The 19,473-nt window shown below is 30.3% G+C and overlaps 2 protein-coding genes across 6 annotated transcripts in view; both read left to right on the top strand.

The window, feature by feature from the left end:
• The window catches only part of LOC107446402 (limbic system-associated membrane protein-like), a 46,075-nt gene extending 43,693 nt beyond the window's left edge, over nt 1–2,382 (top strand). The window contains exon 10 of the mRNA XM_043038677.2: nt 167–2,382. Within this exon, the coding sequence (XP_042894611.1) occupies nt 167–264 (98 nt within the window). The 3' untranslated portion in view covers nt 265–2,382. The remainder of the gene's footprint in view (nt 1–166) is intronic.
• Nucleotides 2,383–7,696: 5,314 nt separating this feature from the next.
• On the top strand, nt 7,697–15,902 carry LOC107446405 (torsin-1A-interacting protein 2). 5 transcript variants are annotated; one of them, XM_016061035.4, is made up of 5 exons: nt 7,697–7,803; nt 7,930–7,983; nt 9,508–9,576; nt 12,312–12,407; nt 14,407–15,902. In XM_016061035.4, the coding sequence occupies exons 2-5, from the start codon at nt 7,945–7,947 to the stop codon at nt 15,139–15,141; spliced, it is 939 nt and encodes a 312-aa protein (XP_015916521.1). In that variant the 5' UTR covers nt 7,697–7,803; nt 7,930–7,944; the 3' UTR covers nt 15,142–15,902. The 5 variants fall into 5 exon arrangements, with proteins under 5 accessions (XP_015916521.1, XP_015916522.1, XP_071034180.1 ...); XM_071178086.1 differs by having other exon boundaries at nt 7,768–7,803; nt 7,930–7,997; XM_016061036.4 differs by having other exon boundaries at nt 7,766–7,997.
• The last annotated feature ends 3,571 nt before the right edge of the window (nt 15,903–19,473 follow it).

The raw sequence follows: 19,473 nt of genomic DNA, 5'->3' as shown, positions 1-19,473 counted from the left end.
TATATATATATATATAGTTCACATTTGATATACATACATATTAGTGTCCCTCCCAATAAACACTCATGGGCATGTCTATGACTAAGAATGTATGTGTTTTTGTGTGTGACAAATTAGTATCTTTAACGAAAAATTAATTTTCAACTAAATGATTGCAATTTTTCAGATCCAGCTTACTTGAGCAAAGGATCCTTCATGGCGATCGATTGGATCTTTTTTCTGTTCACAACAGCTTCTGGTCTCTGGCAGCAACATATCATGTAAGAAGAAGAAAATTCTAAACATCATAACAGACATCTTCATTAAGTTACAGACAGCGAATCATCATTTTTCCGTACTTGAAAGTCCGTAAAGGGAAACAATCTATTGAGATTTGAAAAGGGGAAAAGAACCACGAACATACAGCTGGTGACATGCTCTGTATTTTTCATATACGATAGAAGAAAAAAGATAAGAAGAAAAAATGCGTTTCATTCTGAGGTTCATCGTCATTAGTGTGATATATAACTCATTCATTAGAGAAAAACATGCGTTTTTCGATTACTATGAACATTGGTAATGCCTGTAATTGCCTCTAAAAGATTTCATCCGCATTATGATGTATACTCGTATTTTAATGGATCGACGATTGTCTGCATACCAGCGCCACTTGAAAAGTGCAAAACGACAGCTGCAAGAAATATTAATTTCGGATATATCAAATGATACATTGTACCAAATATTATTTTTACATTGTAATGAAGGGGGGGGGGAAACCCTGTTCGGAAATTATTTCAATCAATATTTTTTGTGCAATATGTATAACCAAAACGGTTCCAGTAAATTTCTAACTGATATCAATGGCAAATGAAGTATTCTACTAGAAGAATAAAGAAATTTCCAATTTCGAAACAATGTGGATGACTTTCTTATAGACCAGTTCGAGCCTTTTTGAAAACATTATTATAACAGTTTATGAGACTGTGGTAGAAAAATACCTTCTTCAGAACGCAACTTTGTTCATAGAAGTGATCAGTTGGAAAAACAATACCCATCAGTGTTTTGTGATTTTAAATTAGCTTATCCTTACTACTGATGCCATCACATTTTATATGAATTTTATTATTTTTTTTGTTAGAAATTTACATTATTATGAAAATTTATGCCTGTATTTTGAAAAAAAAAAGGAATAACGAATTTTGTGTTATTATACCAGAATTAAGGAAATTACACTGGAACACAAATTCTTGTTGCATTTATACAAGTACTTGATTTTACCTGATTTAGGTATTTCAAATCTGAAATTTGTTTGGTAAGCAACAGATTTTTTTTTAAACGATATTTTTGATTATTGCCTTTTTCTTATCACTCCCTACGTAGTATAAAAGTGGGGACATTTAGTATTCGCTCGAGTAAATTTTTAAAAGTTTTGACTAGGAATATATTATTGAAGTTGCCTAAAAACTGTAGATTTGAAATCAGTGACACGAAAGTATTCGATCTCGTATTCTCCAGTGCTAATTTTAAATGTATATTTCGCTCAGCTATGAAATTTAACGTCGTTAAATTTCATAGCTATAATAATTGGTTCTTCGAGGCTAAGTATATTTGTCCAATAGATTTGGACAAAAACTACACCGAAGAGCCATTACATTATGACCACCCTGCCAATAACATGAAGGACCACCTTTAGCCCTCAAAACTGCTAGCACCCGCCGTGGCATTGATCCCACAAGGTGCTGATAGGTAGTCTGAGGTATCTGGTACCAAGTGCTCACCAACTGGTCCTGCAATTCCCTCACATTGTGAGGGGGTAGCGTGGCAGCACGAATTTGATTTTCCAAGTAGGACCACAAATGCTCTATGGGATTAAGGTCAGGTGAATTTGGAGGCCAAGACATGACTTGAAAGTCACTGGAATGTTCCTCGAACCAATCCATGACGATTCGACCCTTATGACATGGTGCATTATCCTGTTGGTAAACACCATCCCCGCCAGGAAAAACTGTTGCCATGAATGGGTGAACCTGGTCTGCAACTATGTTCAAGTAGCTTACAGACGTCAGGGATTGTTCTATGAGGATTATGGGTCCTAATGTGCCTCATGAAAACATTGTTCCAGGGTGAGAAACCATGAAAACCTGGGCGAGCCCATTGTTATAGATGGAGGGTGGTCGTAATGTAATGGCTCTTCGATGTATATTTGATCTTCATTTTTAGAAAAAGTGTATGACTCCATTTTAAATAGTGGCAAAAGTCGAAACTGTTTATGTCATTGTAACATAAATTTCATGAGATACAAATTTGTGAAATAATTTTTTTTAATTTTTAAGTGTCTGTTGTAATACCTATTAAAAATTTAAACACTTTTTGTTAAAATTAAAAAATTATTTTTGATTTCCATTTTTAAGACTTTTTACTATATAAAGCAAAGTTTATGGTGCGATTTTTGAAAGTAGAAATTATTTCATGAAAAAGAAATGTATGTTATTAACATTTGCAAAATATAATTTTTAAGCTTCTATTACAATTAAGTTCACCAAAATAAAGCTCATTTTTCGCTGAGGTTTTAGAAAAATTTATAACATAACTGCAAATTGTATGACATCATTTTAAAAATTGACACAAATCGAAATTATTTTGCTTTATATAGTAAAAACACAAAACAACCTTTTCTCATTGGCCTGAACTTCACTCATAATTTTATCGAAGATACTTTGTTTGTCATCAGTATAAAATGAATAAGAATTGTATTTCTTTTAATCTGTGAAATAGTTTTTTTCATCCCTTATTTAATGCTTATCGAGCGGAAAATAGCGTATTCGATTTTAACTAATCAGTTCTATAAATGATTTTGATTGGTGCTCTAAACATTTCAAAAATCAATAGTCTTCAAAACATGTTCTCAAGTTCCAACAAGACACCTTTTTTCCTTGAGTGAATGGGAGTTATTATGGCCATTCACACTGCATCTGATTGTGTGCTCATGACTTTTTTATACTAAAAACTGTGTTATTTTAAACTACACACATGTGAGACAAATGACTCGCTCATGCGCGATTCGCATTTACGTTCGATCGAACTTTATTTAAATCGTGCTAGAGCATCACAATAGGCTATAAGCGACGGTTTGGGAAATTTCCCAGAGGATGATCCGAAGACATATTTCACAATTTTGATTCTTTACGAAGCGGATGATTCCCCGCTTTGGTAGTTGGACGACCTGCCCGCGAAGTCGAGCACTTTACGATAGAATATTCTAACTAGGACCGACGCTGCGTGCCCTTGGTCGCTCCGCAGGCTGACCAAAGAGGTTATCCACCATTTTACTGAACGCTATCAGTGATGCTTGACTTGAGTGTTCCATTGGGAACCGCGTCTTTACGACAATCCTCTGTGGGACCCATTACTTTAGATTTTGAACTATGCTGCGATAAATATTTACGATTTTGCGAAAAGCTCGATTAACAATTAACTTCATAAGATAAACAAAATTACTAACTGTACATGAGGGACCTTCAAACTGTACGCGAAGAATTGGCGTATGTGATTTCAATGATGCGAACGAGAACCTGACTGATGAAATTTATTAAACAGGGTTAGTCCGATGTCACTATCAACACGTCACCCAAAGTGTTCCAATGTACAGGGTTAGTCCTACGTTACTTCACGACGTCAACAACGAAACTTTCTCTGAAGCGTTCCAATAGTAAAATAGAAGCGAAGTTTAACATGTTGTTTCCTGTTGAAACAGAAGTGACATATGTTTTTCTTTTAGTTTTAATAACAAAATATTTTGTTAAAATTTTTTAAGGGTCTGGGTTGGATAGAAAATAATTAGTTTGATATAATCGTAAAATTCATTTTCAGCTTAAGGTTTATTAAATTATTTTAAGTGAAAGATTAATTATGAGTTTTGCTTTACAATAGGTTCGGTTACGTTTGAGGAATTCTTCGTCATTTTATTATTGCTTTAATTTTTTTGTTAAGGAACCAAAATTAATTGAGTGAGACGGAAAGCAATTCATGTGGATTTGCAGAGCAGAAAATAATTGAAAATGTAAACACAAAATAATAATAACTTCAAAAAAATTTAAAAAAAACAAAAAAAAGTTCTTTAACAGTTAAGAACTGCGTGATTATCCACTCTTTTTTTCTGGGGGGGGATAAATTTTTACGAACATAACATACATTTTCCAAACCTTTATAAAATAAAAAAGGAAAAATATTAGAGGTCGCAAGCTAATATAAATGTGAAAAAAATCTAATTATACTGACTCATTATAGAAAGTAAAAAAACACGTGTGATTTACTAAACTAGTATAATAACATATTCGCGAACGCAACGACCTATAGGGGGCGTTGTTATTTGAGACGAATGACGGCTGGCAGAACAATACGATCATCAGTTGAACTGGAGATGTCTTCAGTGTAGCATTTTAACGTTCCTTCTTTATTGTGGGTTATTAAATTTAAAAGAGAAAAATGTTTGATATTCTTTCTTAAGCAAGCGAATACAAAATGAATTTTTTTTAGAGAAGGAACATCCAAAACACATCGGATTAATATTCGGGGGAAATGTTTTTTCACTATTATGCAGATTGTCTTTTGAACTTAGAAAAAAAGTATCGATGCTCTGGATTCCTTTCTTCGTACCTATTTCTAGCAATAAGCTAGAGAAAATGCCAACAATACTAGGGAAACACAAGTATGAACTTCAATAAAAAAGAGTGGTAAAATTGAAATTCAACATTTTCATCTTAACTTTCATGAAAAATAGATAACTCCATTAACAACTCTCCCCCCCCCCTGATTATTTAGATGTTTAGACATTGATTTATCGACCGAAACATAGCACCAAAGATTTTAACTTGCTATAACTAACGATATGTTAGATAACTAACATTTTAAAGAATTCAGAAATAAAAACAGTTCAAGAAAAATAATGCGTAGCAATAGTTAACTTTATATTAAATCGAAAGTTACTATCATCAACGCTTTTTATTATTCGAATTTCGAGAAAAGGTTTAATAAAATTCCAGATCCAAATATAACTACGTGAAAAATCGCAATTAAAAAAATGGCAATATACAATTGAAAAGTTTTTTCGCATAATTAATATGAATCAATAACACATAACAGCAGTATATAATTTTATAAAATCCCTGATGTATTATAAATTAGAATTTTATAAAAATAAAGAATGAGAATAAATCAAAATATGAAGAAAGATCGTCTAATAAAAGCATATCTAAAAATATCAGAAATAGTTTGTCTATAGTAAGAACTCCCTTCGCCGCAAAGTCTCAGGACGTCTGCTGCTATAGAAACAGTAACAGCGCATTTCAGAAAGGTGCTTCGATGACAGATTAGATAGGAAGTTTACCCGATTGACTGACTCAGCTGCCCGTAGTAGACTTATTTAATATGATTTTGGAACTTTTTTTAAGATTCGCATGGACCTTTAAGAAATTTACTTAAAATAGTGCTCTTTACGCAAATTGTTGCTATTTTTTTAAATTTATAATAGAAAAAAGAAGAAGAAATTTAACATATTCTGATAATGTAGTGACACTTGAAATAATATATTATTTATATTATGTATGGTGCAAATTAAGTAAATTTATTTTATTTAAATAGAGGATTTGAAATATATATTATGTACTTGTATTTGGATATAGTACTTGAGTGAAAAAATAGGCCATTATTATATTTCATAATAAACAAACTATGGCCAAAAACAGAATCAATAGTAGTTAAATTAAGGGGAACGTGATCATTAAGTAAAGTGGTGGGATAACAATAACCCAAAAGGTTCAAATGGTCACAAAGTGTGAGGTTTGAACAAATTGGATAAATTGGTATCACCAAAATTGGAATAAGGTTGAAAACTAAAATTAATTAAAATCATCGATTAAAAGATAAATAAGGCAATGATGTGCCTGTAACGTATATCCAAATGTAAATATATCATTTAACGCAATTTAGTGATGTTTCCAAAGAGAAATAAAACAAATACGCATAACAATAATAAAAAGTACTCACCACGTACTGGAAAAATAAAAAAAACGACCATCATGAAAAGAGAAACAAATAAAATCACACGTTTCTTCAAATTACTCACCACAACTTTCAATTATCAATAATAAACTAGCAATTTATTTAGAAAACATATCTTTTGCTAGATTTCGAAACACAAAGAAGGCCTTTAATAGAAATGGATGATAAAGATTATTAAAAAAGAAAAGGCGTCATGCATAAAATAAAATATAAGAGTATGAGAAATTTAACTGTTGAAAAAAAAAGATAAATATAGAAGAATAATAGAAAGAAAGCTTAAATTTGAGAGGATCTTTAATCTTAAAGAAAATTAAAGGTATTTTTTCCAATGTCCACCTGGGGACTTACGTCATACAGGCATCTGAAGGGCAGATTTGTTGGCCACTCTTTCAGGGACACCATATTAGGTGGGCCAACGTTGCTCGATCCCGCAGTAAGGACAGATAGTACACAGAAGGAAAGAACATCCATGCCTTGAGCGGGATTCGAACCCAGAACCTTTCTGATGCAAGGGCAGTTCCCTAACCCCTACACAGACCGGTCGGCAAAATTAAATTGCATAAATGTAGATATTTCCTCCATTGCACCTCCAATGCAGGTATTCCTCCATTGCACCTCCATTACAAATGTGCTTTCCCTGTTACCATAGCAGCAGACAGCCCCAGACTTTTGTTCTGGAGAAATTCTCCTCTAAGCCGTGCTATATGCTCGTGGAGTTTTCCAAATTCACATGTTATTTAGCTGAAATTTAAGTTCAAAGAACGCGTTATATATTGTAAACACTACAGATAAAATTATATTTGATGGCTCCCTTTTACAAGCTTAGGCGTCAAAATCAATCGGAAATAATAACTCGGAAGTCTTAAGGCAAATTTTAAACCCTATCCTTATCTTTGCTTGCCTTTACGTGATCAACTATCATTATCGCCTAGCAGAATAAGGTGTAGTAAGTAGCAGTATACTTTCTTATCAGGAGTAGAGCTCGATATTGTTGTTGTTTGCATTTATCTTGAAAAAGCCATCCATCGGAAACGCCATGTTCATTATTGGCTTATTGGAATCACATACATTTACAGGCTTTTTTGCTCAAATTAGGCTTATAAACATTTAAATAAAAGGACAGACAGCAGCATACAGAGAAGGGCAACACGAAGATACTTCCATGGTAACAGCTGGATTTGAACCCGCTTCCTCCACGTTTTGCACAGTGTTTGGCGTATGATACCACTCAGCCAAGGAGGCCCCAAACGGCATGATGAATTTCACTTTCTTCGAAGTTACTTCTGGTACAAGTTAAATCTGTCGGGATCACAAAAAATCCTCCAAGTTCCCTTGTCAAATTATTACCTCTGAGGGTACTGGCTCAGAGATTGATGGATGAATGGATGGATGGTGTAAGAATGTGTCCTGCCAATAAAACGGGCTGTGGCTTACGTATGTGGCAAATGTCATATTATTGGCTCTACTAATTACCCTAAGCTAGAGCCCCTGAATTATTATTGATAGTATAGGAGCCTTACCCTAAATCGTTAATGGAAATACAGAGCTATAAGCTTACTCAAAGCTCTCGTCGCACTATTCCATAAAAGTGCGTAAGTGCGTCATAAATATAGAGAAAGCTACAAGCTAACGCAGAGAGTTAGGTGCAACTTTCCTCTATGCTTTCAACCATAAGTTTCATTAATAGAAAAACAGAGCTACAAGCTAACGCAAAGAACCCGTCGCACCTTTCTCCGATATACAAACCATCAAGAAGAAAAGCGCGTAAGTGTGTAAAGAATTCGAAATTTTGTTTGGACAAAATATATTTCAATTTAATAGAAATTTTTAAAAATATTTTAAACTAAGTTTTTTTATTTTTACGACTTATAATATTTGTTATCTTTTAAGCTTATCAACTCAATAATGGAGGAAAATCAGAGAGGAAGCTCATCAAATGAAGAGGTACTGTTATATTTGTATGATTTTTATATTATTATTTTTGCTTTTTTTAATTGTTAGTTTTCAGTTTTACCTTTACTCATCATAACTTTTAGGTATTTGTTTGTCAGTGCATAGTATTCTATAATTACTTCTGTTATGTTTCAATTTTAATAGTTTTACAAAGTTTTTATTAGTTTATTATTGTTAGTAGTATAAATATTTAGTTCTAAGCGTATTCATTTCAAACATTCCAGGAAAAGTCTTTCCCTCCCCCCTTAGATAAGTCTCTGCAATGGGATCTTCCGATTAGTATAGTTCTAGTTTCGGGGAATCCCCGGAATTTTAAACGGAAATCTCGTAATTTCTTACAGTGATAATCATTACCTTTTTAAAAATGAAGCAATAGTTAAAGGATTTTTAAGTTATTAAGAAACTACTTAGTAAGATTAATAAATTCTCTATAGTTCCTATAATTGGTTTTCCTATGTACTCTAATAAATGATCTTTATGGTAAACTTTTTTGTAACTATTGTACGTACGAAAACCTGGTTTATTATTGAGAATTAAATTCAATCGAGACAATTTTTAAATATTAAATGCTCTTCTGAAAAAATCTAACTCTCTATGGTTTATATTTACAACTTTATTTTTTTATCACTTAACTAAAGGTTAACCTTAGATCATTTTCAAAATAAAATGCCGTATCTTGATCTGTGGCAGAATAATCGCCAAGTCTTGGAAACTTCCGGGCAGTGGCCTATGAGAAACTTTAAAAAAAGAAAAACTTCACAGAAAGGGGCCATCTCAAAAGGTATAATTCATAGCCACCCCCGGGCAAACATCTACATGTTTTTTTTTATTTGCAAGTTTAAAATCTATTTGGTACCTTGGCGATTGCAGTTGGCATGACAGATCGCGATACGGAAATATTCCCAATAAAATTATTTATTGCAAAAGTGAGTAAATTATTAGTTTTAATTCCTAATTTGTTCATGATGATTTTAATGTTTTTAAAGTTGTTTGTATATTATTTTGAATTTGTTGTTCTGTATTGCTTCACCTAATTAAGTCATTGTAATTAGTTTATTACATATCCCTTTTATGTAACCGCAGTTTGGGAATATTTTAAAAATTTGATGTCTTTTTTTTTCCGACCTGGCTAAAATTAAATCTGATATCCCTGTTTTTAATTTCCCAAAGAAAATATTAGAGTAAAGCTATTATTTTCAATGAAGAAGAGCCTTTGAAAAATAAACTTAGGGCATTAACTACACATCATAATAAAATTATTGGTACTTACGTATTATCGCAACCAGGTTGGCGCGATTTGTGAGTTTGAGTAAGAAAGTATGAATAGAAGGAAAATGTACATTTATTAATTACAGATAATTTTTAATAGTTTTTTATATTATTTTATTCATATAACACGTAGGGTTGCCGTAAGTAGGGTCGCCAAATTTGGCGATTTATGCGAATTTTTGCCTGGTTGCGATAATACGTAAGTACCAAATTATTGATCTGTAATTTCTTTGTTTTCCTCTCCAGGATGAAATGTCAGGTGATGAAGAGACCGGAGAATCTGGTTTACAACCTGTAATGATAGAGAATTCTAAGGTAATAAATAGAAAGGAGTAAGAGTGTTTCATTTTTAAATGATATTTCTGTTTCTTGGAAAAATCTTTTACTACTCAAAAATCTCAAACAAAACTTTTAATTACAGTAGAACCTCGATTATCCGAGCTTCGATTAACCGAGGTTTCTGATAACCGAAGCAATAGCGAAGTCTAATTTTTTTTTTCTCCTTTCCAAAATGAGCTTGGAAAAAATGATACATATATTAGTTCGTTGTCCGTGTTACAGGCACTTCTACCCCACAAAAGCACTGAAGTTCAGTCATGTAAATTTTAGTAAGTTTAATTATGTAAATTTTAAAAATACATACTTTAAAAGAAGTTAAATTCGCAAGCACGGAGTGTTATTATACATGGTTTCTATTAACCGAGATTTCCGATATCCGAGGTACTAGCGGTCCCAATTAGCTCGGATAATCGAGGTCTTACTGTATCTCAAGTAACACTTGCCAACTACACTGTTATTGATTATTTTTATATATTGTATGTCAAATAGGAGTTGTTTCTGAGTAAATAAAGTAATATTGATGGAGCTATCAAGTAAATGCAAGGCATTATCAAAGAAGAAATATTATAGCCAGTAGTATTATTAGCTATTGCAGACCTATGTCCTTAGTGTTTACTTTTTTTGTGTAACACAACCAATAATTAATTGTGGCTCTTGATATTTGGATATGGCCTTAGGCATATTAACAGTTTCCATCAAAATTTGAGATAATGCTTTATTAGTATCTTTCAGTATATCTGATTCATCCCATATCTGGTCAAATTTTTACCAGAAATGTTCAGAAATAATTATTTTTAAATGTAAATAATTTTTTTCATTAACGTTAGAGATGTAACGAACATTCGGCCATTATTCAGTAGTTTGCTTTTTGCTGAATATGCTGCTAAGTATTTTTCAAAAATAATTTTTTTTTAAAATTTAAATAGATAAATAAATCTAATAATAGATAAATCTAATAAATAGATAAATCTAATAAATAGATAAATCTAATAAAGAGTAATCTAAAATTTTTTTTTTTTTTTTTTTTGAAATTTGGGTTGANAATTTTTTTTTTTTTTATTATGCATTTTTTGTTAAGTATTAAAACTTGCAAATTTATGTTCTGAAAGACAAGTGGGAAAGCTAAATTTGAAGAATAATTTTTTAAAATTGTATCTAGGCAGGTCAATTTTGTTGTTTTATAACTTTTTCTTTTAAGAATTGAGAATGTTTTTTATTATTATTATTATAGCATTTTATTAGAGCATTTCTAATAGACCCTATTCTTTTTTCATGTACAGTAAGACAATTTACTAGAAAACAGTGTTTTTCAACATTAAAGTTATATTTTAAAATCACTTAATTTATCAACTTTTCTCTTTCTTTCACTCAACCTTTTTTAAAAGCATTTCCTGATAATGTTATTCTTTTATTGTCACTTTTTCTACGAATACGTCAAATTGATAAAATGAAATTGGGATGTTTAAAGTTAAATTTTTTGTTCAATAATTAAAAACAATTTTGTTTTAGAGTCTATTAATTTAAAAAAAAATAATTGACATTTTTAAAGTGTCAGGGCAGTTAAGATTAGTTTGGATTCGAATTTATTCTCCTTTTTTTTTTTTTTTTTTTTTTTTTTTTTTTTTTTTTTTTTTTTTTGCAATACGGTCATTAGAAAACTGAGATGCTCAGTTTTAAAATTTTTATTCAAAAATTAGGATATTATAATATATAGGTTTTGTATTAGTTTTTTCCTCTTAACCCCTTATCAATACTATAGCAAAATTTTGATTATTTTTCAATAATGGCTAAACTTATTTATGTACCTAAAATAATATTTATTATTGATTTTTTTAAAAAATATATATATTGCTATTCGGCCGTTGAATATTCGGTATTCCGCCAAATTTTTGTAACACATATTCATTATATAGCCAAAGCACTAATCATTACATCTCTAATCAACAATTAATACTTTTGAATCTTCTTTTGTTTTACAACTTTTGTTGTTTTTTTGTTTCTTTCGTTGTACAAATATCCTCTAAATATTAGTTTTTTGTTGATATGTTTCTTGTGTAAAAGAAAAGGATTTAGGAATGTAACAAAACTGAAATTTCATGGGGAAAAAAATCTGCTTCTCTCTTTCTTAAAGAAAGAGCCAAAGCATTTCACGGAAATAGTCAAGCTACGCTATTTGATGAAACACATTGATACTGCAAAATTTCCTTGAAATTAGAAATCAGGAAGACTAAAAAAGGGGAAAATATTAATTGTTGTAAGAGCATATCTGTAAACTGATTGAGACCAACTTAGTGTAGCACGTACAGTGTATTGGCTAGGGATTCATTCATAGCATAACATATTTTAAGGGTGTATTATATTAGACACTAACTCAAATGGATTGCTTATAATCATGCAGCTCACGAAAAACAAAAGAAATCTTAATCATAATATATATATTTTCCAAAAAATTTCTCAATTATGATTATTACTTTCTGCCTTAAAAAAGAAACTAAATAAAAAGTTGAAATAAGTTCAAGGTGCACTTTCTCTCTATAGTATGCCAAGGAAATGATAACAAGCGTGTTAAAAATTTTGACTGTTTGTGAAATGATATAATTTGTGATTCATGAATTGTTATTTAATAAAATCACACAAGCATTGAAAGAATTGCAGTTTTATTTTATGATACTTATTGTTTCTTGGTTATGTATAAGGGTTGATTTTTTCAGATATCTGTTGAAAAATTCGACCCACATCTGTTGAAACGACGACCCATACATGAAAAAGAGAATAAACAAGCAAAATATAAAAAACAATCCTCAGATGTAAGTCATTTTCATATTATAGTAATATAAGAATTTTATATTTTTTCCAGTGTTTTGTTTATGCTTCATTCATTTTATGGCACATATATTATGGGTTTTTAGTTCCTTATTCAGATTGCTCTTGAAAATTAGTAATAATAAGTCAGATCTCAAGGTTAATGATTAGGCTTTTTATAATTTATTTTTCTCTTTTTAAAAAAATTTAAGTAAAATTTAAAGTTTTAGTTTGAAAACAAACTTTTTCTTAAATTAGAATACTTTTTTATACTTCATTATAAACTTTTTAAATTATGTACAGTGCCCCTGAACTATCAGCGACAAAACCCTCTAGCACTAATATCTTTCTGTAAGATACCTTTAATAATAACAAACATGTACAGAGAGAAGCAGACTCACTGGCTTAAGATGCTTCCTTGGAACCTTTATAGCCAGATATACCTTCCACTTTCAATGAGGTCTTTGCCGAGTGCAAAAAAATATTTATGGACCTCTGGAGGATTCCTCCTCTGCATAGTTGGTATTTCAGAAAACGTCCTGGAGGTGCCTTGCTTTTTGAGGAACCTAGAAGACAGCAGACTTGTTTAACTCAGTTTGCAAGTGGTCACTTGAGGTGTCTCTTGTATGTTCAGGGGCGAAAGACTTATGGACTTGCACTAAATGTAGGACTGCTCAGGCTTCGTCAGAGAAATCAATTTTGCAACAATAATTTAGATTTGAAGGGCTTTTTTATTATTTTAGAATTTAGCAAATCTTATTTCATTCATATTGTCATTTCAGAATAATATAATTTATCTCTTTATCATTCAAATAATGGAACTAGGCTATGTTTCGATTATTTGAACCCTAATTTATAATTTTGAGTTTTTATAGATAACCTAACCTGACTTAAAGTCACAGGCATGTTTGGGAGAACAGATAGTGTGTGTAAATAATAGAGATGCACAGAGTCCTAAAATTTTGTTGTGTCTGAATAGCCAAGGAAAATTTAATCTTTTACCCTGCTGATTCTGAGCACTTAGTAGAATTTGGATTTATGACCTGGCATCATATAAAAAAAAACAGTTTAATTTTGTATCAAACAAATATTTTACAAAATATCATTCTTAGGTAATTTATTTTGCTCTATAGATAAAAACATGTTTTTATTTTCAGATTTTTTAAATTAAATTTAAAGGAAAAAAATTTAGGGTGAAATTATCAGATAGATATAGAATGAGTAATGTAAAACTTTTTTGTGAAGTTGAGACCTGCTAGTGGCCATAATAAATTAATTAAAAAAATAAGTTTTGCCTTTGCAAATCGATGTTTAAAAAATCTCTTTTATTGCTCATAAACAAAATCTCAGCAAAATAAATAAATAAGAAGTTGCTGGTAAAGAGGAATAAATGTATTGTTAGGGAGGTTTCTGTGAAAATTTAAATTTTAGATGAGCCAAACTCCCGGAAAAATTTTTCGGAAAGTAAATTTTTGATTCATGGAAATCTGTAAAACAACGTCAAGATTCGGAAAATTCTTCAAATTAGTGAAAAAACACATGCTTGCTAAGGCAGCAACCTTTTTGTTAGATGACAAATCTTAAAAATATATATATAAATTTTTTTAGCCTATACAGAAAAGGAAGCCCTACGAGCAATGTAACCGTGATTTTGCCACAGGTTTCTAAATTGCGTCTATTTTTGGAAAACACATAGTTATTTAACTCATGGAAGGCCATTGAATTCTATAATTAAAAAAAATAGTGTTTTGTTAGACATCATCAAAAATGCCTAAAATTTAAAAATCACCCTCATATGTGAATCTATAATAGAAGGGAAATTTTAATGTTTAAATGTTTTTCGAATGTTAAAGGCAAAACTTATTTTGTAAAATAAACCATTTTGGGCAATTTGTCTTGTCCAATTTAGTCCCCCTTTTTTTCACTTTCCTGATCATTATTTGAAATAATTTCCACTTTTGTTATAAACAAGTTCTTTAACCTTGTTTTTCCTTCCTTCTGCAGCAGAATGAGGAAAAAAAGGCCCAAATCAGTAATACGGGCTCTCTAGTATCGCCCTACTCGTTTCTCCTCTGTATTCTTATCCTATGTGTTGTCGTCTCTGTCTTCTACCTGTATTGGGTAAAGACTTCTTACCCAATTAAAGACACTCAGTTGGACGTACAGGAGTTGATAAGTGACTTGAAGAGCAAATTTGAAGGCCAGCCCAATATTACCTATAAGATGATCGAGGCTGTCGTAAAAAGAGCTTCCAAAAATCCCGAATCTCCTGGTATAATCGTTTTGATATTCTCCAGGAAAACCAAGGACATCACCGACAAGTTGGCAAACCGATTAGTGCAGTTGGTGTCGGATCCTCACAATTTCGTGTTGATTGACTTCAGGTACTTTTCGACTGCCGAGCAGCTCAAGAGGGATATTGACGATACCATTCAAGGCAACTTGACCCAAGTGCAGCAAGTGAGAGCTGTCCTGGTGAGAAACTTGGATCAGATTCCTTTTGAGGCAGCCATGATATTCCACAGTTTGTGCGATCATGAAAACGCTCCCTTCAAGAGAGTCCTATATGTGATGACTGCTTCTGTAGAAGAGGAAACTATTCCTCCCGAATCCGGGCAATGGGACAAACTAGCCTCCAAACATCTGAAAGCCGCATGGAGAGACAGCGGCGAAGACCAAGTAGCTTCTCTTATTAGCAGACTGACAGTCAATGTGGCCGCTGTTGTTTCAAAGGAATGATGACACGTCATAAGTTGCAGTATTTTTTTTCTGCGATAAAATGAGCTTTTACTCATATCAGATATAAACTGAAATGAAAAGTACTGAGACAGTAAAATATTTTTCAGAGTATTATGTGTATAACTTACTCATTGGATTTTTTTTTTAATTTGAAATTTTTCATGATTTTTTCTTTTCTCTATTAAAATTTATTCTAATTTAAATTCATTGGTCCATATATAGATGAACCAAAAAGTTATCTAATGATATAATTGATGTTTTGTTTTCCTATGTTTATATTCTCGTGTTTAAATAATTTCTTGGAAATTAAATAATTCTTATGTTTTCAATAAATGAAAAACATTTTTAGTTTTACTAAAGATATTTAAAACTTTATTAGTCACCCCTTTTGTAAGAAAAAATATTTAATGCATTTTACTGTAAAATATCATAAAAAAACTTGCATGATATTATTTTGATATTGCACACTGTCAATATACGGCATTGAGATAAGAAATGCATTAACAAATGAATTGCAGGAAAAAGTATTTTAACCTTATTCATGTGTGTAAATAGCAAAATACTTTTAAATGTAGAAACATTTTTTTACATGCCAAATGACTGTTTTTGTATAGTATATAAAAAAATATACTTGTTCTTCTAATTGCTTTAAAAAAGATACTATTTAAATGTTAAGTTTTGTTACTCATAATTGTATTTTCACTTTTTATACAATTCAATGTATTGTTATGTAGCCCAAAATAAAATATTTTGTTCATAAATTATGGTGATTAAAGTTTAATCATGTTATTAATATCAATCATAATGATAATTTTTTTAGCATTTGTTTGCAGTTAATCATTTGTTTGCAGTTAGTTCAATAAATACAAATAGATACTCCACAACATCAGCTGAGTTGGGCTGCCTTGGTGCTGAATGACTTTTTAATGGAATCTGACATAGTGCTGGGAGTGAACAAAAGCATGGATCTAATATGATTCAGTTTAGAAGATTTAACTAAATCCCTTAGGTTCTAAATTTTTTTTATCTATATACAGACGCAATTTCTAAACGATACAGCTTTGCTAATGATTCTTCACTTGAACGTCTGATTATGCTGTTTACTGGGTTAATCAACCCCCTTCTCATTTGACTTATACCAAAAATATCTAAAAATGTTAATTACTACTTTGTTTAAAATTGTGGAAATGTACTGAGTCCAAAAATTTTGCGTGCGGAAGCGAACCTTTTGTCCGGTCGAGTAATAAAACATTTACGGTAAAACAATATAAAATGACTACAATTTTCTATCAAACTAGTAATTAGCAAAATATAGCTCTAAGGAATTATTATAAATGCGTGTTTTTTATTTCTTTTAAAACTAAATTTTGAAAAATGTTTCTAAAAGAAATTTGGGACCCATAATTAAAGTAAAACTTAGCTATGAAGTGGAGACTAATAGTAAAGTTAATTCATTTGATTTATTGAAATTTTCTATAAATTTATTAATTTAACTTCTATTAAACGTAAAGATAATTTCTCGATTCAAGTACAATCCCACTGTACTTGAAAGTCCTTAAATTTTGTTGAAAAAAATCAGGACTCTGAAAAGTCCTTGAATTCTGCCATAGGGGAGTTGAAAAGTACTTGATATTTTAGGAATTAAAATAATACTAATCTTTCTTATAAAAAAGCAGTAAAAAATAATTAATAAATTCAAAGGAAAATTATGGAAATTCTGATAGATGCAACTTTTAATGCTTGAAGTGTAAAAGGGAAGGAGATACAAAACTTTTCTCTAAGAGTTTTCACACCAGGTTATTGTTCATCTCTCTGATGTTTTGAAAGCTGAAATTTCTAGCAAATATTTGGTTTTGTAGTCATAGTTTACGAATGATATATAGTATTTAATTGATTTAGAGATATGTTCAATGTGTTAACTTCATTATTACGACAGGTTAGTATTATCTTATTTGTTATTTTAATTTATGTACAAAAATAATTAATTTTTTATTATTTTACAATCAGATTTTTACAATTAGCTTTTACTGCTAATAATTAAAATTTAGTTCTACAGGTTTCATTGATTATGAATAAACGTCGGGATTCACATTAAACTGATTCTTGATTTACGTATCGGAATTCATATAAAATTTTCTATGAATTGCGATTTAAATGAAAGTGATTAATGAATCACATATCGAATATTACTTTAAAGTGGTTTTTAAATTACTCATGAGAATTCATGTTAAGGTATTTTATAAATCACACATCAGGATTCACATTAGAGTGATTTATTAATCACACATCATGATTTCAATTAAAATTATTTCTGAATCATATAACATATGTATTTAAGTAATTTCAGCCTCAATTCTCATTCTAATTGTTTACAAGTCACACATTGCGATTCACAAAAGAGATAATTAAGAATTACCACTCACAATTCTCATCAAAATGATCTAAGAATCACACAGCTGTTCTATATTAAGCACCTTTCGAATTGCAATTTACATTATAATTGATCACTATTCACATTAAAATGATTTATGTATCACACATTGTGATTTACGTCTTGTTAGTTCATGTGTTTTGTATCATTTGCTATTCATATTGTTCCGATTTAAGAAACATACACCGCAATTCAATTTAAGAGTCACACATTGTGATACGTAATGTACGCAATCTTCAAGACTTACTTCACCATTCTTATCATTTTGATTTACCTATAGTATATCTAGATTCGTATAAATGTGACTTGAAAATTATGCTTATTCCCAAATTTGAAAAATCATGCTTCACATTTCATGCTCCACATTTATTAAAATCTATATAATTTGTTATTAAAATTGAAACAGATATGTTGAATGGATATATTTTGATATTTTATCTTATTATATGCATTTCCTGTAACCTAAAATTTGATCTAACATATTAAAAAAAAAGTTTTTTTAGCTTATAACCGTAAAAATACACAAACTTGATCAATTATTTACTATGCTTGTTTAATGAATATGCATCATTCATTCATTCAGTTTCATTAATTCTAATCTAATAATTAGAATCATTAATTCTAATTCTTCATAAAATTTTTCATGAAAAGTTTCACTAGTTTTTAAATCTTGACTACTATCCTATGTCAATTTTAAGTTGTTTTTTTTTGTCAATTGGAATTTTTTTAAATGATTTGAAGCAGTCACAAATCACTTAGTGATTTAAAACAGCTATCAACCTTTTGTATTATTAGCTGATAAATATAATAATTTTTTTTGTTGTCAAATTACAGGGTGGCCACCCACCTGGAGAACCTTGAAAACCTGGAATTATCAGGGAATCTTTTTATACTGGAAATATCAGGGAAATTTGGATAAAAACCTGGAAAAATCAGGGAATTTTAAAGAAAAGCTGGAAATTTTTCTTTGATAATTTTTTTAATTTCACTAATTTAAATTATTTGCTAATTTTCTTAATTTAAATTATTTCATCCATTATACCCACTTTTTTTTAACCGAAATGTATCGCCAAGCAGTTGAAATATCATCAACTTAGCAATACTTTGCTTGCATCAAAATTTGCTCCATTACAGCTGTTAAACTAGAATGCCACATAAAATTCTCCTACTGTTGCTAAACGAATGCAGAAACCTTTGACCGCTATGGGACTGCGCAATTTAGGAAAGATTCTGGTGTAGTTGGAAAAAGATTTAGGATATTAACTTCTATTTTTAAATACTGTCTTTGGGCTGAATCCATTTATGGCTCAAGTTTGTTCCGATGCTTTGGTGGTTATTTTTTTTTCCGATTTTGACAAAATGTTTTTGTATTTTTAACTTTATAAAATTCTCCAAAAATTAGTTGGTTAAATTTTATGATAATAGATTTTATATCGCACTCTTTTTCTTTTTCTACTCCCATTCAAAGAAATCTGTGAATTATTTTTTCTGAGCAAACCAACGAATCACACATTTTTTTACAATCGCTAACAGCAATGTTTGTCGACAAATTGTTACAATTGTTGCATTAATGGCAATTTTTTCTATTTCATTTTAACCTCTTATAACATATTTTAATTTTAAAAAAAGGCTCCTTTGTTGGTCAATATATGATTTTTGATTCAAAATTTTGTACCAAAACATTAAAAAATAAATAAAAAATCTTGAAAATTGTCAAAATAAATTATTTTTTTCAAGTATGATATGTTAAAAAAGTAACATTTTGAATAAAATATTTTATAATATAGACACTTTTCTTGTACACATCCTATACTTTATAAGAAAAAAGAAACAAAAACCTGGAAATTTTAAGATTTTTATCTGGAAAACCTGGAAAAATCAGGGAAATTTGAAATCTGATT

This window comes from Parasteatoda tepidariorum, chromosome 1, assembly GCF_043381705.1.
Source record: "Parasteatoda tepidariorum isolate YZ-2023 chromosome 1, CAS_Ptep_4.0, whole genome shotgun sequence".
NCBI lineage: Eukaryota > Metazoa > Arthropoda > Arachnida > Araneae > Theridiidae > Parasteatoda > Parasteatoda tepidariorum.
This window is presented reverse-complemented; position numbering and strand designations above follow the sequence as displayed.

Bases quoted from the DNA above. Each gene is read 5' to 3' on its own strand.
- LOC107446405 (XM_016061035.4), top strand. From the start codon at position 7,945: ATGGAGGAAAATCAGAGAGGAAGCTCATCAAATGAAGAG. The intron at 7,984-9,507 runs GTACTGTTATAT...TTTCCTCTCCAG, and splicing joins GAAGCTCATCAAATGAAGAG to GATGAAATGTCAGGTGATGA. The intron at 12,408-14,406 runs GTAAGTCATTTT...TTCCTTCTGCAG, and splicing joins ATAAAAAACAATCCTCAGAT to CAGAATGAGGAAAAAAAGGC.